The sequence below is a fragment of the Artemia franciscana genome, unplaced genomic scaffold, assembly GCF_032884065.1.
Source record: "Artemia franciscana unplaced genomic scaffold, ASM3288406v1 PGA_scaffold_23, whole genome shotgun sequence".
NCBI lineage: Eukaryota > Metazoa > Arthropoda > Branchiopoda > Anostraca > Artemiidae > Artemia > Artemia franciscana.
In genome coordinates this window covers 3,629,883-3,651,496 of record NW_027062649.1, presented here as the reverse complement: position 1 = coordinate 3,651,496, position 21,614 = coordinate 3,629,883, and the positions used below count along the sequence as shown (strand labels likewise).

At 35.8% G+C, this 21,614-nt stretch overlaps 1 protein-coding gene across 1 annotated transcript; it reads left to right on the top strand.

Annotated features, from left to right (window-relative positions):
• Window positions 1-383: 383 nt before the first annotated feature.
• On the top strand, window positions 384-19,670 carry LOC136041462 (poly(3-hydroxybutyrate) depolymerase-like). Its single transcript, XM_065726146.1, has 4 exons — window positions 384-552; window positions 2,678-2,734; window positions 3,823-3,977; window positions 19,505-19,670. The coding sequence occupies exons 1-4, from the start codon at window positions 408-410 to the stop codon at window positions 19,586-19,588; spliced, it is 441 nt and encodes a 146-aa protein (XP_065582218.1). The 5' UTR covers window positions 384-407; the 3' UTR covers window positions 19,589-19,670.
• The last annotated feature ends 1,944 nt before the right edge of the window (window positions 19,671-21,614 follow it).

Genomic DNA, 21,614 nt, shown 5'->3' with positions numbered 1-21,614 from the left:
AGTGGTACTTGAATTCCGAGGTTGTGTAGTTTGGAAATTTATGAGGATAAAGAAGTGTCCACTGCCACAAGGCTGCGGATACAACCTGATAGCTTTAGCACTAGAATTCCGAGTGCGGGTGATTTTAAAAGGTACTTGTTTAAAGAATATATGGAACTCCTAAGAGTTGGAGCTAAATTTATCCTTCCAAAAACAGGTGTAATTAACGCTGCCTAAAACTATCGAATTTATTTTTCAAAGATAGTTCAACTAGATAAGGATTTTCACGGCTAGACGATAGTGAAAAAAGTCACATTTAGGGCTTTTATTAGATATTTTAGTTTTCAAAGTTCACTTCGAGGCACAGATGCAATATTGTAGTGGTTTTATTTTTTTTCAGAAAATGGCTTGATGATGAATATGCAAAAATGACTGGCTATAATGAAGTGGCAGAACTTAATAACATAATTGTAATTTACCCACAAGCAACGTCAAACTTCTTGGATTCGAATCCCAACGGATGCTGGGATTGGTGGGGATACCTAGACAGTCTTTTTGGAACTTCGGAATACGGTAAGATACAAATTATCTGCCATATTGTTTAAATGATTCTAGTGAATCATTTTGAAGGGGCCATCCCCTTTCCACTCCTGAGAACATAAAATACGATAAGATTTGTATTTAAAAAGGTTATTTTATTGCTGCGATATTCCCTGAGGTATACTTCTGAGGGGTGTTCCCTCGATTTACTTCTTCCCCTTTACACCAGAGCGTATCCTGCCCTGCCTACTATCTTTTCTTTACGAATTTCTAATACTGTCCTGCCAGCTATCTTTTCTTTACGAATTTCTGATACTGCACTTTCTGTAACGTTTCAACTTTCTTCTATTTGTACTGTTCTGTCTTTTTTCTTTTTTCCCTATTTTCTTTATGTTATTCTTTCTTTCTTTTTTCCTATTCTTTCTGTATTTCCTGGATTTATTTCTTCCCCTTTACACCAGAGCATATCCTGGTGTAAAGATCTGCTATCTTTTCTTTACGAATTTCTGATGCTGCACTTTCTATAACGTTTCACCTTTCTTCTATTCGTACTGTTCTGTTTTTTTTCTTTTTTATCCTATTCCCTTTATTTTATTCTTTCTTTCTTTTTCTTTTCTATTCTGCTATATTTTCTGTACGAATTTCTGATACTGCACTTTCTATAACGTTTCACCTAACTTCTGTTTGTACTGTTCTGTTTTTTTCTATTTTCCCTATTCTCTTTATTTTATTTTATTCTTTCTTTCTTTTTTTCTATTCTTTCTGTATTCCCTTGATTTACTTCTTCCCATTTACACCAGAGCATATCCTGCCCTGACTGCTATCTTTGCCTTACGAATTTCTGATACTGCGCTTTCTATAAAGTTTCACCTTTCTTCTATTTGTACTGTTCTGTCTTTTTTTCCCTATATCCTTTATTTTATTCTTTCTTTGTTTTTTTTATATTCTTTCTGTATTCCCTGGATTTACTTCTCCCCCTTTACGCCAGAGCATATCCTGCCCTACCTGCTATCTTTTCTTTACGGATCTTCTGATACTGCACTTTTTATAACGTTTCACCTTTCTTCTCTTTTTACTGTTCTGTCATTTTTCTTTTTTTCCCTATTCCCTTTATTTTATTCTTTCTTTCTTTTGTTCTATTCTTTCTGTATTCCCTGAATTCACTTTTTCCCCTTTACAGCAGAGAATATCCTGTCCTGCCTGCTATCTTTTATTTACGAATTTCTGATACTCCGCGTTATGGGAGCCCTTCCAGATTGTGCATGTAAAAAGGGTTTGGTCAATTTTGGCTGGTGTGATCAAACAGTATTAGAAAAATTATATCGTAGTGCATCTGGACTTTAAGGAATCCAAAATTTGAAAATAGATGCTAAAAATATTGCTAAGAAAACTTGAACGTTTAAATGAGAATGAAGAGTGAATACTGGCAGTGAAAATACCAATAAAGGGGCTATCTTTACTTGCCTACGCAACATTATTAACAACAAGAATAGTAAATACAGTGAAGATGAAAACTAGTGCGCAGGGTATTGAACCTAGTCCTATTATTTAGCTATTTAGTGAATTTTTTTTATCCCAATTTGTCATTTCTTGGTCCTTATTCATGACCAATTATAATTCACTTTTCTCGCGTATTATGCTAGGGCACTAGGCCTGAAATCCTTTGTCTTTGAGGATAGGGATTTGAGCTCTGATGTTGCTGGTTATTTACTTAAGAACCGGGGTCAGTAGTGTGCCTCTGTGAACTCAACTGGAGTCGACCCAGCTCTAATTGAGTGCCTGGAGAAATCTGGAAAAGTTAAGCAGGAAAGGTGTTCCAAGACACAGGATGGCTATCCCTCCCCACCCCCACCATTACACTTCCTGGCTGAAGCGCCGTGAAATGGAGATCAGCACCATCAATAGGGAATTTAAAGTTGAATGTCGTATTCTGTACGCTTTAGTTTTTATTTGTCTTTGCAGTGTCTGCGGATTTCGTCATTCAATGTTCTGAGTGAACCAAGAATAGAATATTCTACCATTCTGTTGATATCTTCCAAACAAATTAATACTGACAAGAGATGGATCTTTGAGCTTTTATTTAATTAAAAGTATTTTTTATATCTATTATTTTATCAATATAAAACGTTGGTTTAAACTTGAGCTTATTTATTTTCAGTTTTGAAGTCTGGACCCCAAATGGCAGCAATCTACAAAATGATTACACACATGAACAGTAAGTATGAACATTAGTAAAAGCATTACCCATATAAAAAGATTTTGCAACCATGTTTCCTAGAGCACCAGGGTTCGATCCCCGCTGCAGCAAGGTTGGGTGACAAGCTTGCTACTTGTCCCTGTAAAAACACTCAGCAACTGAAACGTAGAATCGACGCCCTGTGTGCCAGCAATGCCTCAGGAGGATCTTTATCCTTTGTCCTTTAACCATTTATCCCAGTAAAAGTAAAGATAAAATTAATACTATTTTTTGTACATTCCTCAAACCCCTTTATAAAAAAAGATATTTTTTACACTTAAAATTTACAACTATACATGGTTATACAATTAATTTTGCTTCGATTTAAAAGGCAGATCAAAGATGTTTTGTATTAAAGAAAATAAAATGAGTTTTTGATCTTTTGTTTGACAATGCTGCTGCAGTTTATTCTCTTGGCACTGGGAAGAGGCACTTTTCCTTTTAAGAACATTAGTGTATGGGGGAAATTGCGTTCCAGTAATACAATTATCTATGATAGAACTAAAATACAAGAGTTAAGTTATAGTCCCAATTAAAGATAAAAATAAAACTATGTACGACTAGAGTGCCACTAATGTATTTCTCGGTAATTTGGAGGGTTGTTCTATCTTCAACGTTTAAGTAAGAGTGGCAATTAGGTTTAAACTTTCCAGCAGAAGTTTTTAACTAAGAAAAGATTGAGGCTTGGACCGACAGTAGTCTAAGTCTATGTATTATGCGAAGATTTTGCACTTCTAGATAGTACATAAAAACAAAGTAACGTTGATAAAGGTGTTTCCAACCAAGTTTTGCCGTTAACCCTGTTAGCTTTATTGATGCCTAGGGAGCCTCACATAAGGACTCAGAGTAGACTTTGAATTTTGTGAGGATGATAAACTTTGAGAGACAATATCCTAACCTACTGGCTAAATTCGATTAAAAATAAAAAAGAAGAGCAATAGCTAAAAATACCTTTTCCAAATTAAATAAATCAATTGGGTAACTGCAGTTATACTATGACTGGCTAGAAAGCTATCTTATTTTGTATCCTATATTTTGTCTCATTTAAAGTTCTGTTGTGATTTTAGTTGTTGATTCTGCACCATCTACATCGAGGACTACCACACTTGGATCTGGAACTGGGAGTCCATACAATTGTCCATACACTAACGGATTTTTCCCCATTCCTGATTATTGTGGACCAGATTACCTTTCATGCGTAGATGGTATAGCATATGTCCAGGTATAGCTTTTGTTTTATGTCATTCAAAGATCTTTCCATAATATCTTCGACACCAAAAAATGCTATCAAAATTGAGTTTCATATTTTGCCTTTTTCTATATGCTAAGCCGTTAACTAAAAAAATCCATAGTGCTCGCTTACCTGGTCGAAAACACTATTATAACAAAGCAGTTTTCAGACCAGTTATTTGATCAGCTAAAGACCGAATGCTCAAGTCATGATCTGACCATTAACGTAGCCAAGTCGAAGATATTTCGTTTCAACCCTCTGAAGCGGAATATAGATATGCCTCTAGTCCCTTTCTCGATTGTGAACGAAATAAAAATCTTAGGAGTAACTTTCTCTAGTGACTGTAGTTTCAGTGCCCATATTAATTTAACCGTCCACAAGGCTAATGCAAGCATTCAGACACTTACCAAAATGAGGCGTTTTGGGTGTGATAATGAAAGTCTTCTCCATGCCTACATGTGTTATGTTCGCACGTTGCTCGAGTACGCGTGCCCAGTGTGGGGTCCATCTGCTATCCGCACAGCGTACCTATTACGCGACATAGAGTGCGTCCAGAAAAGAGCAACAAGGATTATACTCCGAAACCGTGTCATACCCTAAGATCAAGCCCTCGCTAAATTAAATTTATCTCCACTTAATGTCCGGCTTGAACACCTTATTCAGCAATTTGGAAAATCCATCCTAGCCAATAAGAGCCACCGATCACTACTACCCGAACCAGCCCCTCCCAATAGCCGAACTCGGTTACAAAATAAACTTGTACCCCCTAAAGTACGAACTAATCGTTACGCCAACTCATTTGTGCCTTTCTTCACATCATTTTTTAATGCTGAGTCGTAGTGTGTGATTTTTGTTTAAATGTATGATTTTTGTAAAAAAACTGAATTTAGCTATGCTACGATAGTTTTTAAATATACCGATCTCTCTCTCTCTCTCTCTCTCTCTCTCTCTCTCTCTATCTCTCTCTCTCTCTCTCTCTCTCTCTCTCTCTCTCTCTCTCTCTCTCTCTCTTCTCTCTCTCTCTCTCTCTCTCCCCCTCTCTCTCTCTCTCTCTCTCTCTCGCTCTCTCTCTCTCTCTCTCTCTCTCTCTCTTAAATCTATGAAATTATAAGTTATAAGCATGGAATCTTATTTATATCTGTCAACCTCAGAGTGCTGTAAACACAAGAAAACACTACTTAAAGCAGTATTGATGCCATGCTGTCTATCCGAAATGAAGAAGAGGGGGGGGCACAATTTTATTTTTCAAAACCTGGGGGGGATTCATTTCAATTTGTTTCCGATAAAAATACAAAAAAAGGTGTTTTTTCAATGAAAATATTAAATAAAAGAAATTTTTCAAATTAATGTGTGGGGGAGGGGGGGGGGTGAAAACCTCAATTTGCGCCACTGTCTCCCTGTGTTATTGCTTGTCTGCAGAATATTTATATCAACTAAAGTCCCGAATACCTAACAACCAAAATTTTCTACTTAGGCTTTCTATGTAGGGGTATGTTCTTTAGTGGCATAACACGGAATGAATTCCCTCTTTTGCGTGAAGGTTTACTATATCCACAGAGGGCTCTTGTGCACGTCTAGCAAAACCTTAGAAAACTTTAAATACTATTTAAAACAAACACTATGCATGTACTTTTGTATGCAGAATACTCATTATTTAGAATGATATCCGATAAAACATAAATAAAGTTCACAATTTATAAATACAACAAATTTATACATTTTGCCTACCGAAAATCCAAGTAATTTCATGTCTCTATATATAGTTGTAATAATATAACGCCTTTAATTTCAAGTTAATTTACCCAAGACGATTTCAGTGCAATATAGGTTGATAATAAGGTGAAACATGGTAAATATTCAGAACATTCCCCCAATTTTATTCCCATTATCGGGAAATCCTATTTTTGAAGTTAAATTAATATGAGCTACGGAACAATCCTCTAATGAAAATATAGTTAATTTATTCTTTCTTTTAAGACAATCAGTTTCTATTAGACGCTTTTATTGAAGTTCGTTCGTCCGAAGCGGTTTATTTAACATTTTGTGTTCAGCATTTGGTCTTGTAGTTAATTTAAAATATATAATATTAATTAATTTACAATATGAAATTTAGTCAACCCAATTTCAATTAAATGTTTAAGTTAAATTTGTTTTTTCCGAAAGGCTTATTTAATACCTCTTGATCAAGATTTCATTTTATAGTCGTTAGTAATATTGAACATCTCAAAAACCACAGCAGTGAAAGAGATCCTGAAATGATATATATTTAATTCTATTTTATAATTAAATAAAAAAAAAACAAGTTTTTTAACTGAAAGTAAGGAGCGACATTAAAACTTAAAACGAACAGAAATTACTTCGTATATGAAAGGGGCTGCTTCCTCATCAACGCCCCGCTCTTTACGCTAAAGTTTGACTTTCTCTCAGCTCTACTTTTTAAAACAGTGAAAAAATTTAGCGTAAAGAGCGGGACGTTGATGAGGAAGCAGCCCCTTTCATATACGAAGTAACTTCTGTTTGTTTTAAGTTTTAAGGTCGCTCCTTACTTTCAGTTAAAAAAACTAGTTTTTTTTAATTTAATTTTTGAACGTCCTTGAATCAATGCATGTTTTGATTTTAGCTCTCCGCAGAGAAATTATTAAAACGAAATTTGCATTTTTTTTTTTTTTTTTTTTTTTTCTAAATGGCTTTCTCATAGTTTTGATCGAATGATTTTGAGAAAAAAAGAAGTGGGGGAGGAAGCCTAGTTACCCTCCGATTTTTTGGTTACTTAAAAAGGCAACTAGAACTTTTAATTTTTTACAAGTGTTTTTATTAGTAAAAGATTTAAGTAACTTATAAATTAGCTTACGTAACGAACTTTTGTATTCTCATGTTTTTATTACATATATTAGGGGGTTCACCCCCTCGTCAGTACCTCGCTCTTTACACTAAAGCTTAAATTTTTTCCCAATTCATTAAGAATGAACCCTGAATCACAAAAGCCGTAGAATAAATAGTTGAAATTACTAAAAATACTTTAGCGTAAAGAGCGAAGTATTAGGAGGAGGTGAGCCCCTCATATGAGTAATAATTTCTGTTCGTTTTAAGTTTTAATGCTGCTTCTTACTTTCAGTTTAAAAAACTTTTTCATATTAATTTTTTTCATTGTTTTTTTTATGAATTCCTCATGACAAATTCCTCCATGGAAAGTTCCCTCAATATATCCCCCTCTTTTCAACCCCTCCCCCAACCAAAAAATCCCCCTGAAAACGTCTGTACACTTTCCAATAACCATTACTATATGTAAGCACTGGTCAAAGTTTGTAACTTGTAGCCCCTCCCATGGGGACTGTAGGTCCCCAAAGACATAGTTATAAGGTTTTTCGACTACGTTGAATAGAATTGCTATCTCAGAATTTTGATCCGTTGACTTTGGGAAAATAGTTGGCGTGGGAGGGGGCCTAGGTACCCTCCGATTTTTTAGTCACTTAAAAAGGGCACTAGAACTTTTCATCTCCGTTAGAATGAGCCCTCTTGCAACGTTCTAGGACCACTGGGTCGATACGATCACCCTGGGGAAAAAAACAACAACAAAAACAAACAAACAAATAAACACGCATCCTTGATCTGCCTTTAGCCAAAAAATACAAAATGCCACATTTTTCTAGATAGGAATTTTAAACTTCTATGAAAGGGTTCTCTGATACGCTGAATCTGATGGTGTGATTTTAGTTAAGATTCTATGACTTTTAGGGGGTGTTTCCCCTTATTTTTCAAAATAAGGCAAATTTTCTCAGGCTCGTAACTTTTGATAGGTAGGACTAAACTTGATGAAACTTATATATTTAAAATCAGCATTAAAATGCGATTCTTTTGATGTAGCTACTGGTATTAAAATACAGTTCGTTACCGCGAACTGTTTGATTAGAAAGGCAATCGGTTTCTCCTGAACAGTTTTGTTTAACTTTTCTTTGCTAAGAAAGTTTGTTTAACATCTTCTAATAAATTAACAATATTGAAAATTGCAACAATATACCAATGCATAACAGTAACTGAGTCGAAGTATGGTCCTTGGGGAGGAAGTCTATGTATCCACCGCTATTTAGAGATTTCTACCACCACCAGAGTATTCTGGTGCTGCCGCCTCAATTGTAAATCTTCTGGCACTGCGTTGCCGTAATCATTAGTAACGTGCCACGGATCTTTTACGCGCTCTGTCCTTGCCGATTTCTGAAAACCGGTAGGGATATGCCGCCTGTACTTCCCGCCAGGGGCAAATCTTCAGCATTTTTATTGAGGGGCAAGAGGGGTCTGCATCCAGACAGAGGGGCAAGAGCATGGGATACATAATAATTTTTTTCTCCACATTATTGAGATGCAACTCCCCCCTTGCCGACTCTTCAATCAATGTCCCTGCTTCCCGAGATATATAAATGCCATGCTAAGTAGTCCAGGACACCACACTAAGGGCCACATGCATTAAGCTTCACAAAATTCTCTTCCTTTCCTTCAGGAGAGATATCTTGCTTAGAACAGGACTTTCTTCCTATACCACCAATCTAGTCTCGGTGTGTCTAAATCTCAGACCTTCCATAGGCAAAATAAGTCAAAGAGTAAAAAAGTAGGGAAAAGGCTTACAATTTACATTACTACTTTTTACTTCAAACTCAGAAACACTATTAAAAGAAAAATACTCTGAGAGTAGACTTTCACGGAGAGATGTATAGAAAGGGCACCGGTAGAAAATTTTCCAGGGGGGCCAGACAACAAAATAGCAGTGGTGGTTGGGTGACAGTTTACGTGATTTAGGGCACCAAACTGCGACTTTACGCCAAAGAGGACTAACTTAAATCAATTTCAAATTCGTAGAAGCTCATTAATTTAAAATTATCAATAACTATATTTTAGGCTTCCCAGTTGCAAAAGAGGTAATGCCAAGCGGTGGCAGTACTGGAGTCAACCTAGATAATTCGCTTTATTTGTAATGAAATTAGGCTACGTTAGGTGATCTGTAATTTACGTATCAGCTATAATGAGGGGGTCATTGTTTAGGTGGGTGTAGAGTAGATTCCGAAAAAAACTCATTTTAAAGGATAAACTGCTTACTCTTCCTGAGGCTTCAGATAAATGTTGAAAGAGATAGGGGGGAGTGGGGGTTTATTAAAATGTTTCTCTATACAGCTAAAATGTTACGTTACCATATCTACCAGCACATGGGTGAAAAAGGCAAGGCAGATCATCATCAGTGCTACCTGGAAATTTCTTTGGGGTGGCAAATACTGCTAGAATCTTCAACAATTCTAAATGTCAATATTTTTCTTTTTCTATTTACACGAAGTCTTCCAATGTCAAACAGTTCGTGGTAACAAATTATAGTAAGGAGCGACCCGGCTCATATATATATTACATAAAAAAACTAGTTTTTTTAACTGAAAGTAAGGAGCGACATTAAAACTTAAAACGAACAGAAATTACTCCGTATATGAAATGGGTTGTCCTCTCCGCAATCCCTCGCTCTTTACGCTAAAGCTTTTAATTGTTTTAAAAAGCAGAATCGTGGCAAAGAGTCAAACTTTAGCGTAAAGAGCAAGGGATTGCGGAGAGGACAACCCATTTCATATACGGAGTAATTTCTGTCCGTTTTAAGTTTTAATGTCGCTCCTTACTTTCAGTTAAAAAAACTAGTTTTTTTATGTAATTTCTGAACGTTTTTTAATTAATGCACGTTTGATTTTGGCTCTCCACGCATAAATTATTAAAATGAAATTTGCATATTAATTCCTTTTTTGGCTAAATGGCTTTCTCTTAGTTTTGATCAGACGATTTTGAGAAATAAGGGATGGGAAAGGAGGCCTAGTTACCATGTAATTTTTCGGTTACATAACAAGGCAACTATAAATTTTTATTTTTAACGAATTTTTCTATTAGTAAAAAATATACGTAACTTAAGAATTATCTTACGTAACAAACTTTTATATTCTTTAATTTTTATTATGTATATGAGAGGGTTTGTACCCTCGTTAATACCTCGTTCTTTACACTAAATCGTAAGTTTTGTCCCAATTCTTTAAGAATGACCCCTGAATCAGAAAGGCCGTAGAATAAATAGTTGAAATTACTAAAAATACTATAGCATAAAGAGCGAGGTATTTATCTCCTCCTAAATACCTCGCTCTTTATGCTAAAGTATTTTAGAACCCCTTCTATGCGTAATAATCTCTGTTCGTTTTAAGTTTCAATGCTACTCTTTACTTTCAATTGAAAAAAAAAATTTTCATGTTTATTTTTTCATTGTTTTTTTATAGTAATTTTAGAAAATCCTGTGCCCTTTTCATTGAATTTCTGTTCCCCCATGACATATTTCTCCATGGAAAGATCCTCCCACATAGCCCCCTCCCCTCAACCCCACACCCAAAACCAAAAAAAAATCCCCTGAAACCGACTGTACACTTCCCAATAACCATTATTATATGTAAACACTGGTCGAAGTTTGTAACTTGCAGCCCCTCCCCCAGGGACTTTGGGGGAGTAAGTCATTCCCAAAGACATAGTTATTATGGTTTTTGACTATGCTGAACAAAATGGCTATCTCAAAATTTTGATCTGTTGACTTTGGAGAAAAAATGAGCGTGGGAGGGGGCCTAGGTGCCCTCCCATTTTTCGGTCACTTGAAAAGGGTACTAGAACTTTTCATTTCCGTTAGAATGAGCCCTCTTGTGACATTCTAGGACCACTTGGTCGATACGATCACCCCTGGGGAAAAGAAAAAAAAAGACAAAAAAACAAATAAACACGCACCTGTGATTTGTCTTCTGCCAAAAAATACGAAATTCCACATTTTTGTAGATAGGAGCTTGAAAATTTTACTACAGGGTTTTCTGATACGACGAATGCCATGGTGTGATTTTCGTTAAGATTCTGTGACTTTTAGGGGGTGTTTCCCCCTATTTTCTAAAATAAGGCAAATTTTCTCAGGCTCGTAACTTTTGATGACAAAGATTAAATTTGATGAAACTTATATATTTAAAATCAGCATAAAAATCTGATTCTTTTGATGTATATTTTAGCATCGAAATTCCGTTTTTTAGAGTTTCGTTTACTGTTGAGCCGGGTCGCTCCTTACTACAGTTCGTTACCGAGAACTGTTTGAAAAGAAAATAATTCGGTATTTCGGGGCTTCTGACATTATTACTCCTTTGCGGAAGTTAGGCTCAAAATTGGAAAAGGATTATATTTTTTCTCTGGGCCCCTTCCACCTCTTAATTCGTTTGTTTTCCCGGTGGTTTTCACCTGTTTTCGCTTTATAGTTGTGTTATCTCTTAGCAGTTCTTTCGTTAGTTGAGTTATGGTTGTGGTATATATGTTTTATCGCTCGTATAGTTATGTTATTTTCAAATTATACTCCATAATAGAGAGGCTCCGAACACCCAGCATTGTATATTAAGCTCTGAATTTGACGTTTTTTTCTAACGTGACCAGATTCGTCCTGCGGCCTGCGCCCTTTTCATTGAATTTTTCTTCCCCCATGGCATAATTCTCCAAGGAAAGATCCTCCCACATGGCCCCCTCCCCTCAACCCTACCCCCAAAACCAAAAAAATCCTCCTGAAAACGTCTGTACACTTCCCAATAACCATTGTTATATGTAAACACTGGTCGAAGTTTGTAACTTGCAGCCCCTCCCCCAGGGACTGTGGGGGAGTAAGTCATCCCCAAAGACATAGTTATTATGGTTTTTGACTATGTTGAACAAAATGGCTATCTCAAAATTTTGATCCGTTGACTTTAGGAAAAAAATGAGCGTGGGAGGGGGCCTAGATGCCCTCCAATTTTTTTGGTCACTTAAAAAGGGCACTAGAACTTTTCATTTCCGTTAGAATGAGCCCTCTTGCGACATTCTAGGACCACTTGGTCGATACGATGCCCCTAGGGGAAAAAAACAAACAAACAAACAAACAAATAAACACGCACCCGTGATTTGTCTTCTGGCAAAAAATACAAAATTCCACATTTTTGTAGTAAGGAGCTTGAAACTTCTACAGTAGTGTTCTCTGATACGCTGAATCTGATGGTGTCATTTTCGTTAAGATCCTACGAATTTTAGGGGGTGTTTCCCCCTATTTTCCTAAATAAGGCAAATTTTCTCAGGCTCGTAACTTTTGATATGTAAGACTAAACTTGATGAAACTTATATATTTAAAATCAGCATTAAAATGTGATTCTTTTGATGTAGCTATTGATATCAAAATTCAATTTTTTAGAGTTTTGGTTACTATTGAGCCGGATCGCTCCTTACTACAGTTCGTTACCACGAACTGTTTGATATATATATATATATATATATATATATATATATATATATATATATATATATATATATATATATATATATATATATATAAATAGTTCAGTGTAACGAACTGTTGTAAGGAGCAACCCGGCTCAATAGTAACCAAAACTCTAAAAAACAGAATTTTGATACCAATAGTACATCAAAAGAATCACATTTTAATGCTGATTTTAAATATCTTGTCCTTCAAAAGTCATTCTCCAAAACAGCATTCTTAAGGAATTGGGACAAAATTTAAGCTTTAGTGTAAAGAGCGAGCTATTGACAAGTGGGCGAACCCCCTCATATACGTAATAAAAGCTTATGTATATAGAAGTTCGTTACGTAAGCTAATTCGTAAGTTACGTGTACCCTTTACTAATGAAAACGTTCGTAAAAAACAAAAAGTTCTAGTTGCCTATTTAAGTAACCAAAAAATCGGAGGGCAAACTAGGCCTCCACCCCTGCTCCTTTTTCTCAGAATCGTTCGATCAAAACTATGAGAAATTTATTTAGCATAAAATAAATATGCAAATTTCGTTTTAATTATTCGTCTGTGGAGAACCGAAATCAAAACATGAATTAATTCAAAAACGTTCAGAAATTAAATGATAAAAACAAGTTTTTTAACTGAAAGTAAGGAGCGACATTAAAACTTAAAACGAACAGAAATTACTCCGTATATGAAACGGGCTGCTCCCTCCTCAACGCCCCGCTCTTTACGCTAATGTTTTTACCGTTTTAAAAAGTAGAGTTGAGAGAAAGAGTCAAACCATAGTGCAAAGAGCGAGGTGTTGAGGAGGGAACAGCCCCTTTCATATACGGAGTAATTTTTGTTTTTCTTAGGTTTTAATGTCGCTCCTTACGTTCGGTTAAAAAAACTTGTTTTTTTTTAATTTAATATTGAAACGCATCTATGTAATGTATATATCGATAAGAAAATCCTATTGTAGAGGTTATGATGACTTCAGTTACGTAAAAGATCAAAAGTCTCAAAGAATTTCCATCCATACAAACAATAAAACTCCTTTTCATCCAACCAAAATTCTTTAGTAGTAATATTAACAAAGTCATTTCACCAAAATTACTATTTATCGCCAATTTTTTAAGCATTTTTGCAATTGTATCTAAAATTAAAATTTAAATTTAAACGTAAGATGGTATTAATCAACGTAAAATTATTGATTTGCACTTTTAAAAGCAATTAATCAGGGATTTAAGGGACCAGTACCTCAAGTTATATTTTGGTTAAGCCTGGGTATGATTTGGAAAACAATCAGAAATTAAATAAGAAAAATAACTTTTCAACTGAAAGCGAAAAACGGATTTGAAACCTATTTGAACAGAATATTATTTGAATGAAGTGTACTCCTTAGCTCCTTACTCTTTACTGTGAAGTTTGGCTTTTTCCCAAATGTTTAAGAAAATAGGCTATTGATAAAAACAAGTTCCAAAGCCGTAAAGAACTTTTGTTTAATGAATTTTCCCGTGGAAGTTGAACCAGGTGTCCTGACTCTATGTAAGAAAACAATCAGAAATTAAACAAGAAAACAAGTTTTTCTTGTTGAAAGGAAGGAGCAACATCAAAACTTAAAACGAACAGAAATTATAATGTACATGAGAAGGGTTGCCCCCTCCTCAACACCTCGCTCTTTACTCTAAAATTAAAATTTTGTCCAAATTCCTTAAAAATGACTCGTGAAACACAAGGGTCGTTCAATTAGAAGAATAAGTAACATTTTTTAAAGTGCCGAAGAACTGTAAGTGTTGAGGGGGGGGGGAAACCCCCCTTTTATACTTTTATAATTTCTATTCGTATTAAATTTTAATGTTGCTCCTTATTTTCAGTTGAAAAAACTTGTTATTTGTCTTTATTTAACGAAGCTTAGAGACTAACATTTTTCCAAAGGTAATAGAAATAGCATGTCAATATACACAAAACAATAACCTACTTACAAAAACTAAGATATAAACTCCCAGCATTCAGTTCTGTTGAGCAATACCAAAGCGTTGGACGGACATTTTTATCAATATCGACAATTTTGAACTTGGTTATCAAACACCAAAATATTTAATTCCATTAGACTCAGTGTTTATAAAAAAAGTAACGCATATCAAATAAATATCAAAAACCTGTATATTTGACACCTTTATACTTAATAATTGTAAAGAATTAAATCTTTTTCGAAGTGACGACTAGATAAATACAATCACTTCTGGGAAAAATAAATAAATGGTAATAAAACACAAAAAAGGGTCCGTTAGGGGAGAAAATGCAGAAATTTTGAACATTGCGTTCAGGGAAAACATTTCTGATTATAGTGTCTCCATGTATCAGTTCAGAGGTACTCTTGCAATGCAATGGAAGCAAAATTCGACGGCATATTTTCACAGAAACTGCTCCATTCTTGGTTGTTTTCCATGTGTTTTCTATAATTATACGAACTTTCTTCTGTATTAATAACAGCACTAATTACTAATAAACAATTACACATTTAGTATCACCATAAAAAAATGATTCGTCGACTGAATGTTATCAATAGTTAGACTCTTTAATTTCGTTATTGACAAGGATCTTTATTTACGTACTAAAAAAAAATGTTTGTAGAAAGCTGGAAAGGCGTCACTCAGTCACAGATTAGATCTTATATTTTCCTTATTAACGGTCAAAATCTATTGGCAGGCAGCCAACAATGGGGCAACACACATTTTTCTCATTCTTTTTCTCCATTCCGCGCTCTTTCCTTTGGTTTTGTTATAATTACTTTATAGTCCTAACTTACCAGGGGAGCCATGCCCCCCCCCCTGCCAGCTCCCACGGTGTATAGCGCTCTGACTAAGGTACAATGAATGGCAAATTCAAATAGTATATTTCTCAGAGCCCTTTGCAACATTGCAGCCAAGTATTTGTACATTTATTGCGTGAGTCATCGCTCAACTGTATCTTTAGACTTGGATTAATGAGCAATTCTTTCAAGACCTCTCTTAGTAATAGCTAAGCCCAGGGCTGACATATTGCAATTAAAGATAAATGAAGTTAAGTTTACACAAAGGGAATTTGTCTGATAAAAAGGAACCAAAGCTCTCAACAATAGTCAACTCAATTTCTTTTTGAGAGTTTTTGCCCATACCCTTTTTGAAAAATATGATCGTTTTTTGCCATACCCTTTTTGAAAAAGATGATCGTTTTTGACCATAACTTTTTTATGGCACTTGGTATTTACCAAGTGATATATAGCAATCACAAATTCTGTCGGTCTGTCTGTCCCGGTTTTGCTAGTTTAGGCACTTCCAGATATACTAGGACGATGAAATTTGGCAGGCGTATTAGGGACCAGAACAGATTAAATTAGAAATAGTCGTTTTCCCGATTCGACCATCTGGGGGGGGGGGGGGTGAGGGGACGGTTAATTTGGAAAAATTAGAAAAAATGAGGCATTTTTAACTTACGAATGGGTGATCGGATCTTAACGAAATTTGATATTTGAAGGATATCATGTCTCAGAGTTCTTGTTTTAAATCCTGACCGGATTCAGTGACGTTGGGGGAGTTGGAGGGGGAAACCTAAAATCTAGGAAAACGGCTAGAGTGGAGGGATCAGGAGGAAACTGGGTGGGAAAAATAAGCACAAGTACTAGATATGTGATTGAAATAACCGGATCTGCTCTCTTTGGGGGAGTTGGGGGGGGGGGTGTAATTCTGACAATTAGAAAAAATGGGGTGTTTTTAACTTACGAAGGAATGATCGAATCTTAATGAAATTTCATTTTTAGAAGGACCTCGTAACTCAAATCTCATATTTAAAATCCTGACCGAATCCAGTGTCATTGGGAGGAGTTGGGGGGGGGGGGACCGGAAATCCTGGGAAACGCTTAGAGCGGAGAGATCAGGATGAAACTTGGTGGGAATAATAAACACAAGTCCAATATACGTGACTGACATAACCGGACTAGATCCGATCTCTTAGGGGGAGATGGAGGGGGGCTGTAATTTGAAAAAATAAAAAAAATGAGGTATTTGTAACTTACGAACGGGTGATCAGATCTTAATGAAACTTGATATCTAGAAGGATCTTGTGTTTCAGAGCTCTTGTTTAAATCCCGACTAGATCTGGTGATATTAGGGGGAATTAGAGGAGGAAATCGAAAATCTTTGAAAACGTAAAAATTGAGGTATCTTTATCTTACGAATGGGCGATCGGATCTTAATGAAACTTGATATATAGAAATATCTTATGTCTCAGATGCTTCATTTTCAATTCGAATCGGATCCGGGGACATAGGGGATTGGAGGGGGAAGCAGAAATCTTGGAAAACTCTTAGAGTGGAGAGATCGGGATGAAACTGGGAAGAACAAGCACAAGTTCTAGATACGGGATTGACATAATTGGAACGGATCCACTCTTTTTGGGGGAGTTGGGGGGATTTCAAGTGCTTTGGTGATTTCGAAGCTTCTGGACGTGCTAGGACGATGAAAATTGGTAGGCGTGTCAGGGACCTGCACAAATTGACTTGATAATAGTCATTTCCCCAATTCAACCATCTGGGGGCTGGAGGGAGAGGAAAAATTTAAAAAAAGAGGTATAACTTACGAATGGGTGATCAGATCTTAATGAAGTATGATGTTTAGAAGGACCTCGTGTCTCAGAGCTCTTATTTTAAATCCCCACCGTATTCGGTGATATTGGGGGAGTTGGAGGGGGAAACGGGAAATCTTGGAAAACAATTAAAGTGGAAAGATTGGGATAAAACTTGATGGGAAGAATAAGCAAAAGTCGTAGATACGTGATTGAAATAACCGGACTGAATCTACTCTCTTTGGGGGAGTTGGAGGGGGGGTATTAATTCTGAAAAATTGAGGTATTTTTAACTTAAGAACAGGTGACCGGATCTTAATGAAATTTTATATTTAGAAAGAACTCTTGTCTCAGAGCACATATTTTAAATCCCAACCGGAGTTGGAGGGGAAAACCTAAAATCTTGGAAAATGCTTAGAGTGGAGGGATCGGGATGAAACTTGGTTGGTAGAATAAGCAATGTCGTAGATATATGAATGACGTAACCAGACAGGATCTATTCTCTTTGGGGGAGTTTGGGGGTTTCAGTGCTTTGTCGAGTTCGGTACATCTGGACGTGCTAGGACGATGAAAATTGGTAGGTGTGTTAGGGACCTGGACAAATTTACTTGATAAAGTCGATTTCCCCGATTCAACCATCTAGGGGGCTGAAGGGAGAGGAAAAATTAGAAAAAAGAGGTATTTTTAGCTTACGAATGGGTGATCGGATCTTAATGAATGTTGATATTGAGAAGAACCTCGTGTCTCAGAGCTCTTATTTTAAATCCCAACGGGCATTAAGCCACTGATTTTCCTTTTAAATCAATCTATTGAGTCTTAGAATTTTGCTAGAGCTCATGCCATATGAGGTCTTGGCTCTTGTTGAAAAAGATGATCGTTTTTTACTGTACGATTTTTGGAAAAGATGATCGTTTTTGCCCATACCCTTTTTGAAAAAGATGGTGGTTTTTGACCATACCCTTTTTGAAAAAGATGATCGTTTTTGCCCATACCCTTTTTGAAAAAGATGCTGGTTTTTAACCATACCATTTTGAAAAAGATGATCGTTTTTGACCATACCCTTTTTGAAAAACATCATCGTTTTTGACTAAACCGTTTTTGAAAAAAGATAATATTTTTGCCCATACCCTTTTTGAAAAAGATGATCGTTTTTGGTCATACCCTTTTTGAAAAAGATGATCGTTTTTGGTCATACCCTTTTTGAAAAAGATGATTGTTCTTTACCAAACCCTTTTTGAAAAAGATGATCGTTTTTGACCATACCCTTTTTGAAAAAGATGATCGTTTTCGACCATACCCTTCTTGAAAAAGATGATCGTTTTTGACCATACTCTTTTTGAAAAAGATGATCGTTTTTTACCATACCCTTCTATGTAGCTTTACTTGTTTGAAAAGTTTATTTAGGACCTTGTAATCGATATTTCATCTTTTAATCCATTTTATTGTATTTAGTATTATAATAATACATCTAATTAAAAGTCCTGAAATGAAATATAGTCAACTCCATTTCATTTTAAAAGAAATTATCACTTTTTACTAAGCTTTTTTAATTTAAATGTGTTTGTCCGAAAGGGCTTATTTAATGCCTCTTGGTCAAGGTTTCGTTTTGTAGTCTATTAGTATATTGAATATTGGAACAATGCATCAATAAAAGGCCCGAAGATGATAAATTGTCTATTCTATTTTGTATAAAAACGAGAACCAGTTTCTACAGAATGCTGTTATTTTAAGTTACTTTTCGAAGACAGTTTGTTCAACATCATAAAATCAGTTTCAAAATATTTAATATTGTAGAAATATGTCAATAATAAAAGTTCTGAAATGAAATATAGTCAAGTGTATTTCTTTTTCAGAAAACAGTCTGTTTTTTCAAACACTTTTATTTAAGTTAGTTTACCCTAGACGGTTTATTTAGCATCGTATAATCAGTATTTTACCAACATACCATTTTCCAGTTCAAAGTTCTTCAATAGCTTTAGTTCATTAGAACGTTCAGAAGGTTTGAAGCTGTAATTTAAAAGGTTTTTCGAATTTCCTGCTGAACGAATCTGAATTAGTTCTGCTGTAATATTTAAGAGAGTGAGAAAAGTAAAGGATCGCCTACCCTAAAACCGGGCAGCTTTTTACAATAGGGTTTCAATCCACTCTTACAACATCACAAGTGAAGTAAATAACATTAAAAAAATGAAGCACATGAGTAACTAGAACATTTAAAGTACTCTTTAAATTGTACACAATAAAATATGTTAGAAACCAATTATTATGATAAACAAGACAATAGTGCTAATTCTGACGTCAGTGCCCGATCTGATCAGAACAACCATATTACAGGGGGAAATGGACATTCTTATTTAAGATATTTCTTTCAAATTCGAACGCAACTATCATGCAAATTTAATTAATTAGTCAGAACAAACTTGCAAATAATCTTAATTTGTCCCTCCAAGGTAGGTATTATAACTATTTATCATAAAATCACCAAGTGGAAATTTTTAATAGAATTCGTTGATAGCTAAAATTTAAGAAGGAAATTGTATTTGCTTGCTGGAAAAGTTGTAATTTATCCTGATTTTGCCAAAAAAAAATTTCATTTCTTTAAAAAAAAATTTGATCGATTTTTTTTTAATTACAGACATGCCCAGTTGGATCTGTTTTTAATCCCATAAAATTGTACTGTGATGATCCAGCAAACGTTGACTGCATCTTATTGAATTGAAAGTGCTAAAATGCCTTGATTTTTTTCTATTTGTTGTTAATGCCTGTATTGCCATAATAAATAAAAGAGGTCTTCAGTCAAAGTTTTTGCTTTTGAAATATATCTCTAGGGCTTATTCTACCGGATGGAATATATCTGCAAAAGGTGCGGATACTACACCGAAGAAGGAAGCTTCTCTAAGGATTGATAGAAATAATTAGGGTTGACTGAAATAGGGATGATAACCATTCTCGTCACCCATCCTTTAGTATCTTTGTAAACCCACTGAAACTTCGCTAGTTTACAAACAAACGATCATTTATTGGTTGTTCCTTTTCTGCTCTTACAAGTCGTTGTTTTTGTTTTGTTTTTCAGCTTAGCAATATCCAGATTTATTGGATCAAAGGTTCATTCACCTCACAAACTTAAAGTACTTCGTTTTTTAAACTTTGTCATACGTCTTGACCTCCTCTCCCATTCCAGGGCTGATACGACCCCCCCCCCCAGTGCCCAGGGTTAAGTGTTGAAAGTTATGCCCGGGGGTATATAAGGTTTAACGTGAGACTTGGTCGAATAAAATTCAGAGGTGACTCATTTGATTGGAAATTGAAAGTTCTAGTTCCCTTTTAAAAATCATCAAAAGTCTTATCTATTCTCCCCCCTTTACAGCCTCTTTTCCCCAAATGCATCCGACCAAAATTTCGAAACAGTCATTTTGTTTGAAATAGTCCAACAAAGAGATGACAAAAACTTTAGGGTCAAAATAACCCCCAAAAGCTCAGGGTAAGCGTTGTATCTTACGCCACGGGAGCATATCAGATTCTTATGGAAGAAGTGGTCGTATAAACTATGGAGGAAAATCAAATGATTAGAAACTGCCTGTTCTAGTTCTTTTTTTAAGAGTCAAAAGTAATCTGATGGCAAATAGCCTCCCTACACCAATTCGTAAGGCCATTAAGCTCCAATATTTTATTAGTTACTTTTTCTACAAACACTTCATATTGAAGGAATGGTCATATAAACTTCAGAAGGGGCTCGTTCGATTCGAAATCCAAAGTTATAGTGCCCCTTTTGAGAGTAAAAATGGTCACAGAGCAATTAGCCCCCCTCCCATGCAATGCTTTCTCCAAATGCATCCGAAAAAAATCTAAAATAGCTCAAAGATCAGATAACAAAAATTCCGGGGTCAACACTACCCATCAGGCCCCAGGGGCATAACTCGAGTTATCCACTGGGGGCATATATGGTTCTTATGGCATGGGTACTGATATACACCTCAGAGAGGGCTCATTGGATTGGGAATTGAAAGCTCTTTTTCAAGTTTTACGAGTTAAAGCCCCCTCCACGCCCCTTTGCCCCAAACACCACGCCTTTTCCCCCCAAACGCATACGATATAAGTTTTATGATAATCTCTCTCTTTCTCTCTCTCTCTCTCTCTCTCTCTCTCTCTCTCTCTCTCTCTCTCTCTCTCTCTCTCTCTCTCTCTCTCTCTCTCTCTCTCTCTGTGCTTGTGTGTCTGAGTATACGTTTGCCTGTTTCTGTGTGTTTGTGCGTCTGACTCTGTTTGTTTTTGTCTCTCTCTCTCTGTACCTATGTGTCAGTGTGACGGTTTGTTTGTCTCCGTGTCTGTCTTTGTCTGTTTGTGTGTCTGACTCTGTGTGTTTTTATGTGTGTTTCCACCTCTCTCTCTCTCATTGTACTTGTGTGTTTTAGTGCCTGTTTACCTATCTCTGTTTCTGACTTTGCGTGTTTTTGTGCCTGACTCCGTTTGTAAGTATGTGTTTCTCTCTTTCTCCGTGCCTGTGCATCTGAGTGCCTTTTTGTCTGTCACTGTATCTGTCTTTGTGTGTTTGTGTGTCTGACTCTGTCTGTTTGTTTGTGTTTTTGGAAAAAAAAGAAGATTGACATGTTTCTGCGTTTAAATGTATGCGTCCAAGGTAACATAGAAACAAACAAAATCTCTATGGAACACTTGAAGGGCTTGTTGTTTCAATATTCGAATTCGGTGATCTTGGTTTTGCACAGTTTGTGTGGATACAGAAGATA